This window comes from Microtus oregoni, unplaced genomic scaffold (assembly GCF_018167655.1).
Source record: "Microtus oregoni isolate MIOR12 unplaced genomic scaffold, Mior012 000012F_ref0000307, whole genome shotgun sequence".
NCBI classification, from domain to species: domain Eukaryota; kingdom Metazoa; phylum Chordata; class Mammalia; order Rodentia; family Cricetidae; genus Microtus; species Microtus oregoni.
In genome coordinates, this window is record NW_024543071.1 from 54590268 (window position 1) to 54601657 (window position 11390).

The following is an 11390-nucleotide window of genomic DNA, read 5'->3' on the forward strand; positions in this document are numbered from 1 at the left end:
CTGGGGTCGGGATTGTGAAAACATTTTAAAGATAAGGGCATTAAATAATGGGCCAAAGTGGTGGGAGCCCTTCATCCTAAAAAACTTTTATTTGACTAAATATTAGAGAAGCCTGGGAATCCATTCGTGTAACCACGAACATCTATCTATAGGTTTCTTTTAAATATATCGGAGCACACACTTTAATTGATTCTGACCAGCCCCCCAGGAACTCACAAATGCGGCCCCAGTTGCTGTTCTAAAGGTGGAGGGACGGCCACACCCCCAACAAAGCCAATCGGAAAGCTTCCGGTGGTCTGGTTCCTGGCAAAGCGACTAATACTTGCAGCGATTTAGTTTTCTTAATTAAAAAATAAATTAGGAAAGAGCCCATCGTGTCTCAGCCTTTCCTTAAAAGGTTTATTTTTCTTGGGTAAATCGCCCGCACTGGAGGACCCTGGCCAGAATGGACTGGTCACCGTAGGAATCAAATCGAAGGTACCCCCACCCCCGGTGACGAGGAATGGATGAAGGAAATAATGGCCACCATCTTGAGCTGTTTCTGGGATTTTTGAGGTTTTATTTTATTTTTGAGCGAGAGCATGCTAGGCTGGGAACCCTTTAAAGTTCAGAGCTGCATCTCTGGCTCTTTGCAACGACCCCCACGGCAATAGGATGGTGCCTGCCTGCACCGGAGCTTAGGGCTGGTCCGGCATCTTCGCGTGTTAAACAGTTCCTGAATTTTACACGTGTTGATGAAATTAATTTCTAAGCAATCAGTCCGCCCGTGGGTGCCCTCGTGGCGTCCTCGGAAACGTGTCCTTGCGTCCCCAGGATGCCCTATCCATTCAGTCTTCCCTAGTTTGCGTGTGGCCTGGCCTCCCTCCTAGCTGTCCGGTCCAAAGTCAGCACCACCCCACCTCCACAGGTCTCGGAGGACCCACTTGGGTAAAGAAGACACCCCCACCACCACCCTTGCACCGCTCTTTCTTAGCTCTAAGAGAAGCAGTCCGAGCAATTTGCATATCTACGAAGGTCGAGCTGGGGGGGGGGGGCGTTGGGCTAGTCCCCCACGCGGCTCGCAGCTCCCAAGCCCCCTCCCCCTGCGCCCGCCTCGGCCCTCCCCCTCCCTTTCTCTGCCTGGCTTTGATCTCTGCTTAACAACAGTAACGTCACACGGACTACAGGGGAGTTTTGTTGAAGTTGCAAAGTCCTGCAGCCTCCAGAGGGCTGTCGGCGCAGTAGCAGAGAGCAGCAGATTCCGCGCGCTCCGGAGACCGGCCGTAGAGCGCCAGGCAGAGCGCGCCAGCAGCAGCAGCCACCGGAGCCCAACCCGGACCACAGCCCTCCCCAGGCGGCCGCGCCATGGAACACCAGCTCCTGTGCTGCGAAGTGGAAACCATCCGCCGTGCGTACCCTGACACCAACCTCCTCAACGACCGGGTGCTGCGAGCCATGCTCAAGACCGAGGAGACCTGCGCGCCCTCCGTGTCTTACTTCAAGTGCGTGCAGAGGGAGATTGTGCCGTCCATGCGGAAAATCGTGGCCACCTGGATGCTGGAGGTGAGGGGCTACAGGTTACTGGCTTGGGACCCCTTGGCAACTTATTGCCCCCACTCACACTCTTCCCTTCCAACACGGAGTTTTCCCGGTGTGTTGCTAGGAAAACGGATTCTCAAAATAAATAGATACTGCGGGTCTCTTTGACCGAGAAAGGTGTAGGAGTTGGGATGATGGGGATTCCATTTCCTGGTGGGGGGCAGTCGGGGAGGAGTGCCTTCAAGGGAGGACGGTGCCAGAGTGTGCCAGGGACACCTCAGAGGGTGCGGACTGGGCGCCTTTTGTGGCCCCCGTTAGCGCCCCATTCCTGCTGCGCCTCGGCAGTGGCCGCCTCAGCGCGTAGCCGCCAGCTCGGGGGGGAGGGGGCATAGATTTGATTTTTAAATTAATATCCGTGGACACGTATGCAAGGGCCGCTCGTGCCAGTATTATGCGCCATCTTTGCTCCTTTATTGCAAAGCAAAAGTGTTTATTAATAATTGGGGGCAGGGCGGAGAGCGGCGGCAGGAGTGCTGGGACAGGCACGAGGGGCCTCGCGGCCACCAGAAATCACTAAACAGGACATAGCGAGGGATATTTGGGGGGACCCTTTGTTTAAGCAGCGGACCCCTGGACACCTCCACACAGGCTGTCTGGCCCAGAGAGCACGCCAGTCTGCAAGGTCGCGTGGCCCCCTAGTTGCTAGAGATTAACTGTGGTCCTCGCGGGTCTGCACTTGGGGGGGGGGGTACCTACCCAAGTCAAGCCGGGAGACCAAAGCACGTTTTCAGATATTTAGCAAAAGTCTCAAAGGTCCCAAAATATTTTTAAATAATTTCTAAAATGCGGCATGGTGCCCTTGCAGAGGCAAACGGCACCCGAACCCAGCAAAAGGGGGGCCCCGAGAGTTTGAGTTGCTGGGGCTCACTCTCCAACGTACACCGAGCTCCTGACCCTCGGGTTGGATTAAGGGTCGCCCGATGATTATTTTCGGGCCGTTTTTAGGCACCTAGTTATTTTTTTAATATTTTTAAATATTTTTTGAAAAGATGACGTCTGGGAAATGAGGCGCGGCGGCCTGGGACGCCACCTTTGTGTCTCGCGTGCGCGCGAGCGGCGCCCAACCCCCGGCGTCCTGCCAGCCCCGCGGTGGGATTCCCTGGCCTGCGACCTTCTAATTTCAACATGGGTCGGGGTCCCCGCGGACACTCACTGCTGCTGAGCTCCACCGAGTCAGCTGCCCAGGAACTTTCCCTTTCAGTTTCAGGGTGGGTGAGTACTGGGCACCCGCGCATCCCCTGGAGTTTGCCACCGCGACCCCTTTTTTCCCCAGCGAACCCACGAACCCATTCACTGTGTAATCTAGAATAGGGATGCAGAGTCACATACGAGCGACCCCACCCCTATCCCCGTTGACGGTCATGCTCCGGGTCCCCGCAGGTCTGCGAGGAGCAGAAGTGCGAAGAGGAGGTCTTCCCGCTGGCCATGAACTACCTGGACCGCTTTCTGTCGCTGGAGCCCCTGAAGAAGAGCCGCCTGCAGCTGCTGGGGGCCACGTGCATGTTCGTGGCCTCCAAGATGAAGGAGACCATTCCCCTGACAGCCGAGAAGTTGTGCATCTACACTGACAACTCTATCCAGCCGGAGGAGCTGCTGGTAACCCCACCACCCGCGATCCCTCATTAGCTGCACGACTCTTGGGTGGTGGGAGATGCAAGTGACAGGAGGCCGAGCCAGCCTCGGACAGACCTCCAGCCCCATGGAAGTCACCCACACTGCACGACACCGAAGTGGCAGTGGGAAGAATCCCAAACCCTCAGAATTCTACCTCTGTGGTCCCCCTCTCCTCCTGGACTCCCCACCATGTCTGCGGTGAAGCCATTCTGAAATGTGGTCTGTGTGCGCCCCCTTGCGGCGCTTGAGCCACAGCCCAGGCCGTGGTGTGTGTGTGGGGTCTTTTTGTCTAGCGCATGTTGTTGCCCACTTGTTAGTTTTTCTGCATTTTGTTCTTTATCTATCTGTGGTGCCTGGTTGTCCCCACTCTTTAAACCTCCCCCCAACCGGCCTGCCCTCCTATTGACCTTGTTCCCCATTTTCTGCAGCAAATGGAACTGCTTCTGGTGAACAAGCTCAAATGGAACCTGGCTGCCATGACTCCCCACGATTTCATCGAACACTTCCTCTCCAAAATGCCAGAGGCGGATGAGAACAAGCAGATCATCCGCAAGCATGCGCAAACCTTTGTGGCCCTCTGTGCCACAGGTAGGGCCCCCACCTCCACTCTTCCCCAGGAGATCTCAGGCTCCTTGTGATTCCCTGGCTAATGCCTCTTTCCTTGCTGTCTGTTCTGTGCCACGTGATGGTCACAGGCACGCCTAGAAGGGGGTCCCCTCATCTCTGTTCTAAGCCCAGGGTGTGGGTAGCTTGTTGGGGATAGATGGTGGGGCAGGGGGCACATTGAAGGACAAACGGGATGACCCAGCCTCCCTATCCCATGCTTTCTGAAAAGGTTTTTGCCCCTGCTCCTGGGCTGTTTGCCCTCACCTACCTTCTGTCTTTAAGCAGCCCCAGCTATAGGGGTAAGGGTAGGGGTTCCTGGTTTCTCCCAGCCTTGACCACCTGTCAGGGGTGGAACAAATGGCCGCAGTGCCAGCCCCACGTGCTACAGTACAGTCCCAGTACAGGGTGACCAGCTCAGGAGTTTAGAGAGCCTCTTTCCCCACCCCACCCCCAACCAGGGCTGCTACAGGACAGTTCGTTTTCACAGGACCCTGGGAGGGCTGGTTGGAAGCAGAGAGACGAGGACCTCCGGGTGGTTCCTCTAAGGGACCCAACCTGGCCCAGAACTCAGGGTGGACAGACATGCTGGAACACAACACACATAGACACCCTGCTACCTCTGGGTGGTCCCAGTACTACATCTGACAGCTGCTCCCTGCCCAGGAGGCTTAGAGGTGCTGAAGGGGTCCAGCACTCCCCCACCGCTTAGGATCCCCCCACCCAGGTAGCCCTGACCGCCCCAGCTGCTACATCTGTTTGGAGCTCAAGCTGGGCGACCTGTAGCATGGCCAAAAGGCAACGTGGTATAAGCAGGGCATGTAGTGTCTTCTTCCACCTGCCGTCTCTGGCACCTTCTCAGGTCTGGCAGCCCCCGTGGCTAGTGTTCCTACACCACTGTGGTGGGTATGAAAATTTGGGGATTCTAGCCTCCCAGCTACCTGCTGAGGGTGCCAGCCCCTCCCCAGAGGCCTACTAAGCAAGGGGGGTGGCAGATGGGAGTGCCAAGGCCATCAGTAGTCTGGAAGGATCTAAGGGGCGGGGGCGGCCCTACTGGCTGGCAGGCAGGGAGGCGTCTGGCTGGGGTTCCTCTGGGGAGAGCAGAGCCCTTGGAGGCTCCAGGAAGCCTTTTAAGGAGCTGAAAGTGGCTTCGAGGAAGCTGCAGAGTTTCCCAGAGATAACATGAGGGATGGGGTGACAGAGCCTTCCCAGGACGATTCTGGCAGCAAAGTGCCCCTCCCAGGACCCCTGGATACCAGCAGGGAAGCCAACAAGCATTAATGCATTGTGGGTGCAGCTGGACCCCGCTTACTGTATTGCCTTTGTCTATGATAGGATCCACTAAGAGCCCCCAGAAGACAGATGGAGGTAGAGCACAGCTTGAACTGCAGTAGGCCAGTATTCTGGGCCCAGAGACTTTGTCCCCCTAAAGCTCCTCTGTCACATGGGGGTCACCCTGGGAAGGGGCCAGAGGTCAAGGCCAGGAGATCTGCCGTCCATGTGGCAAGGTTTCTAGGAGATGGCAGGGTGTGATTTTTCTTCTCCCTTCTGGATACCCCCAGACCTGGGTCATGACCGTGTGAACAGTACACTAACCTAGGGTTGGGGTTGGTCACACTGGCATGCACAGGTGACCAGAGTGCATGGGAAATTGAGCTAAATGAAGGGTGTTGGTATGTGCCACTGAGCTGGGTGACAGCTGAGCCAGCAGCAACCAGGCAGTGTGAGGGAGCAGATGTTAGGGCTCCTTATGGGACATAATGGATCATACCACTGCACTCAGGAAGGGGAAAAACAAGTGGCGGGCTGGGGGCTCTGGCCCATGTGCCAGCTAGTGGTTGGAGTTTCTCTCCCTGAAAAAGCGATGTCTCCGTTCACTGGACTGAGTGAGCTAAGTCCTTGGGACCACCTGGAGGTCTTTCTTCCTTCTGTGTGGCTGCTCTTCCTGGTACCCCCCCCCAACCTTTAAGAGCCAGAGCTGTACACTCTGTCAGGGTAGTCTCCAAAGGGCGCCTCACCACTCCAGCCCTCTCCCCTCATGGTTCCCGTACACTTTCTTAAAGCCTCCCTGTCCCAGGCACCGGGTGACACCTGTTCTTTCCTGTGTCCTCCTCTGGCATGGAACCCCTACTTCACAGGGAAGCAACTTGTGGGCTCAGCGTTGATGGAGAGGCATTCTGTCAGTGGGCACGCCACTGCAACGCTGGGTCCATTGGGTGAAAGAGGCAGACAGCTGGTGACCCCAGATAGAGTCCTGAAGTGACACCCCACTGCAGTACTGTGGGGGAACATGATCCCAGCTTTCTAACAGTGGGGCAGGCTGGCTCTCCCCTGGGGTTCCCCCTTGGGGCCTGTGCATATGAGAGAGGCTTCCCTCACAAGGGACCCTGGCCTAGAGTTCTGGGGTGGCAATCCCCGGCCCCCTCTGGGGCTACTTCCGCCTGGTTTACCTGGTCTGGAGTCACATGTTCTCTGCCCTAACCTGGCATCCGTGAACCAGGACAGCAGCCTGAAGAGGATGCAGGACAATGTTTGTGACTAGAGAAATGGCTTTGTTGGGGGTTCTGAGAGTCAGTCCTCTGGAGGAGCATCCCTTCTGTGGCGGCTATCCTGGCCTTCTGAGGGACCTGCTCCTGTCACCCCTGCAACTTACTGTCATCTTTTCTGAGGAGCGGCCTTGGCGTGCTGCCAGACTGGCTCTGGAACATACAGCATTCCCCCTGCCTAAACCTCTCAAATACTGGGAATGCTGATATAAAGCACCACATCCGGCTCTGGGTTAAAGGGTTAAGAGCCTGTGCCTTCTTGAATTCGGTACTGTGTCCTCTTCCTTAAATTTAGAAGAGCTTAAAGCCACAAAGGGGGCATGACCAACTCTTCCTTAGTGTTTGCTTGAGGTGCTGGGCATGAAACCCCGGGCCAGGGTCAGCCACTCCACTTTTTAAAGCGAGACAAGAACTTGCTTAGAACTCTTGATCCTCCCTAGTGCTGGGGTGGCAGGCCTTAACACTATGCATCTAGCGCCACCTAGCTGTCTCCAAAGGAGCTGGAGGACTCACTGGGTGAGGCTGTGCGGAGAGCTGGGTGGGGACTGAACCGCGGGCTTGTAGCTGTCCCCGCTCACAGCGACCTCTGTCCCTCTGTTGCAGATGTGAAGTTCATTTCCAACCCGCCCTCCATGGTGGCTGCTGGGAGCGTGGTGGCTGCGATGCAAGGCCTGAACCTGGGCAGCCCCAACAACTACCTGTCCTGCTACCGCACAACGCACTTTCTTTCCAGAGTGATCAAGTGTGACCCGGTGAGTGAGTCTCACTGCTGGAGGCTGCCTCTGGTGAGAGCCAGGGAACCCTGCTGGGGGCAATGTCAAGATGCTGACCAGGCCGAGCCTGTGAGAGGTGGAGTACTGACCTCTGTAGCAAGAGGGAGCCAAACCGGGGCCCCCACCAGCCTCTTCCCAGACTTGAGGTTTGGGGATCTTCCAGAAGCCATTGATCCTAAAAGCGGGGCAGGGGCGTGATATACTGTCAGGTGAAGCTGAAGTCTGGCCCAGCTACGATAGGACCACATCTCCCTCGGTGTAGTCTACAAAGGACTCTGGTATAGGCCTTCTACTTGCAGAAGACACATTCTAGAAATCTGAGGGTAGGTGGCATGCTGTGCCACACTGGAGCACCTTCTCACTGAGGGGTATGGCTGATGGCTGCTTGGAGCGCTGGCCGTGACAGTGTCCTCGAGGACATTGCAGGCTGGCATAGGCAGAACAGACAAAAGTCCAGTTCTGGCTTGGACTCAGCTGAGAGTTCGGTGTAGGTCAAAGTCACTGGGCGTGTGGAAGGCTTCTGACATCAGCCACAGGGACCCCTAATTCCCGCACTCCTCCAGTGTACCTCAGCATGCGGCCTCCTTCCCCCAAGCATCTGGGGCTCCTGAGAATTGGGGGGGGGGGGGGTGGTAAGTGATATAGGTGGAAGCCTGCGGACTTCAGAGAGAGGTTCAAGGGTGCCTGTGGGTCCACACTAGGCCACCTGTGCTTCAGTTGCCCCTTCTGTAAAATGGGGCCATTTGCCCTGCCACCCTCCTTAGGCATAGTACCTGTCAAACAAAGGGGAACAATACCCAGACTCTGAATGTGGGGGCTCCCCAGGGTTTCTGCAGAAGTACTACTGGCTTGAGGAATGTACACAGTGCCCTAGCCTCATCCCATCTAGGCAGGGCTTAATAAGTTCATCAGTCTCATTCCGGGCAAAATGCTTTCCAGGCTCCAGTGGTGACCCTGGAGCTGGCTTCCTCAGAGGCCACCCGGGGCAGAAGGCTGTGAGGGAGAGATAGGTGCTCCTTGTGGGGAGTACAAGATACAGCCCCAAAAGAGGAACCTGAAGAGGTGGAGGTGCATTCTCTCAGCCAGGCAGAATCTGTCACAGGTGCTTATGGTAGGCTGGGTTCACCTCCCAGAACCACCTACAGAAACTGCATCCAAAAAATGGTGGAGTTCCCGGGAGGATGTGTCAGGCAGTGCTGCAGGAGGCCCCGGGAGGAATCTCTGCTGGGTAGACCTGGGGTGGACAAGCAGGTGTCCCGTGACTCGGGCAGGGGCAGAGGTGGCACTCTTGCTCTCTAGTCCTTCGTAGTTAGTTCTCTTACTGCTCACAGATTTGGGGGTGGCTCAAGGAGTTTCTTCCAGCCTTACCCTTAGCAAAGCCTGCTTCGCAGGTCAAGGCCCTGGCCACTAGCCTCTGGCTAAACAAGGACCCCCTCCATCTCCGCCCGCCTCTCCAGGACTGCCTCCGCGCCTGCCAGGAACAGATTGAAGCCCTTCTGGAGTCCAGCCTGCGTCAGGCCCAGCAGAACATTGACCCCAAGGCCACCGAGGAGGAGGGGGAAGCGCAGGGAGAGACTGACCTGGCCTGCACACCCACCGATGTGCGAGATGTGGACATCTGAAGGCCACCACCGGCCAGGCGGGAGCCACTAAGTAGTGGCAGCCCGCGATGAGAAAGGAGCTAGCCCGGGGCGCTCCTAACGATGTTCCTCTTAGGGACATTTGTTACCAGAAAGGGAAGTTTTGTTCTCTTTGTTGGTTGTTTTTCTTTAATCTTTCTCCTTTCTATCTGACCTAAGCAAAAGAGGAAAAAAAAAATACCTGAAAGTTGTCTTAAAGAGAGAGAGAGAGATAGAATTTGCATCACCCTGAGTGTAGGGCGGAGGGTGCTACAAAAATAGGATTTTATACCCCAGTAATCAACTAGTTTTCTATTAATGTGCTTGTCTGTTGTAAGAATAGGATTAACACACAGGAAGTGCCCAGAAGGATTTTGATTTTATGTGTTTTAAAAGCTTGAAAAACATTGCTTTAAAAAAGGAAAAAAAAAGGCAAATAGAGCAAACCATTGTTAAAGTAGAAGAGTTAGCTAGAGAACGTGCTCGCTTTGCTGAAAGACACAGCTTGGGCGGTCCTCAGCCTCACTCCCCTGCATGTTCTTGGCTGCCACTGCCAGTCACCTGTTTCCTGCGCCTCATCCCAGGGATGAGTAGACCTCTTCACTTACTGATGGTCGGTGCGACCTCTAGCGGTCTTGCAGCGTGTGGCACCCCCCAGGGCTCTCTCCCAACGTGCAGGTCCATAGCAGTGTGCTCCAGTAGAGCGGGGATGAGATAGTGGCATCGTATATTCTATTTTTGTAATCTTCCTATTTTGTAGTTCCTGTTTAAAGAGACGCTGGTTTTTGCCTGCCGGCCTTGCAGCCCACTCACATCAGGTTAAACCCACAGCTTTTCTCTTGTGTGTGTGATTTGTTCTGTTTTGTTGTGTTTTCCTTCTCCATGTTCCAAAACCATTCCATCTCAAAGCACTTTCGGTCAGCTAGCTGGAAGCAGTGTCGCTAGTGTGTGTGTGTGGGGGGGGGGGGGGGAGTCTTAATGGAATGGTTGGGGGTATCCACACACTCATGGCTTCTCAATACATGTGTGGCACAGTAGGGCTGGTAGCATGGGGTACTTGGGAAGTTTCTTTGGGTCAAGGAGAGAGAACTCTGTTCTCGCACCGCCAGGATCTGTCCTACAGAGAAGGTGAATTGAAGGGATCCTTTGGTGCCAGCTGGTGTTTGGAAGTAGGAACTGTGATGGCATTACCTGGACAGTGAGGGGATTTTAAACACTAAAATGTCTAATTTATACTTAAGGCTACAGAAGAGTATTTATTGGAAAGGCTGCCCATGGCCAGTATGATTTATACAGCAATGTGATCTCCCTTGATTCAAACGCACACCTTCTGCCCTTGCTGGCGAAGGTGCCATGTCAGAAATTGGTCTTTTAGTGGGGAGGGGAGGGATTCTCAAGAATCATATAAAGACGGGCATTTGGTTTGCTTAACTTTCCAAACCCAAACGGCCCCATTGGAGAGCCATCCGAACTAAGGAAAACTAGGGGATCCCAAATGAGTTTTATTCTGGCACATTCTTGCCATCGCTCCCCCCCCCCCACCAACAGTAGGTAATTTGTATTGTGCTTTTCTAATTAGGAAGTGTTGAAGGGAGGTGACGAGCGGGAGGCTGGAGAGAGGACGTGAGGGAAGTGTGTGGAGGGTAGGGACCACACGGGACAGGCTGCGGCTCCTTTCACAGCGCTGCTACCGATGACTCCCGGCATCCCAGACGTTCGGACCCAGATTCGCGTCGCTTTGTATCTTTCACATTGTTTTCGCTGCTATTGGAGGGTCAGTTTTGTTTTGTTTTTTTACAATGTCATAGACTGCCATGTTCAAGTTTTAATTTCCTCATAGAAGATTGTATTTACAGATGCCCTTTTTTTGTACTTTTTTTTTAAGTTGTGATCAATTTTGGCTTAATGTGATTACCGCTGTATTCCCAAAAAAAAAAAAAAAAAAAAACAGGTTCCTGTTCACAATACCTCATGTTTCACCTAGCCATGCACGGGCCTAGCAGGCGGGTAGTCTGCCTCCTGGGACTGGTCTGGTGGGGATCATCCCCCTGCACCTGTCATGCTGGGCCCTTCATTTGATCTGGGACATATAGCATCACAGCAGTCGGGACAACTGTATTTTTCTTTGTTAATTATCAATATTGTTATTTTTGTAGCGGCCTGTTGTGCATGCCACCATGCTGCTGGGCCCGGAGGAATTTGTTCTGAGTCTCCGGTGCATCATTTATTGTTAGGTTCTAGTATTCTGTCTTGTTTTGTGTTAATTACAGCATTGTGCTAATTTAAAGACTTCAGCCTCGGCAAAGCCAGCTCCAGTGCTGCAGGCCTCCAAATTCCCTAGCTAGCTGTCAAACCAAAATGGCCACCTCCACGGTCACCACCAACCTAGCTGAGGCATCTGAACCAGGCAAGACCCTTGAGGGCCACTGTGTTTTCATGGTGACGGGTGAGGGTTTGGCCAAAGGCTGGTGGTGGGTCCACGGAGTCTGCCCTGTGACATGAAAGGCTTTGAGGGGCTCTGGCTGATGGCCAAGTTGGGTTTGTGTATTTCTGGTTGACACACCATGGCGCTTCCCAGCACGGACATGTGACCAGCATGGTCCAGAAAAAAAAAAAAAAGACACAAAAAATCTAGAAATAAAATTGGTAAAATCCCA

The 11390-nt window shown here is 54.3% G+C and overlaps 1 protein-coding gene across 1 annotated transcript; it reads left to right on the top strand.

Annotated features, from left to right (window-relative positions):
• Nucleotides 1-1140: 1140 nt before the first annotated feature.
• On the top strand, nt 1141-11390 carry Ccnd1 (cyclin D1). Its single transcript, XM_041661886.1, has 5 exons — nt 1141-1542; nt 2959-3174; nt 3621-3780; nt 6945-7093; nt 8572-11390. The coding sequence occupies exons 1-5, from the start codon at nt 1345-1347 to the stop codon at nt 8734-8736; spliced, it is 888 nt and encodes a 295-aa protein (XP_041517820.1). The 5' UTR covers nt 1141-1344; the 3' UTR covers nt 8737-11390.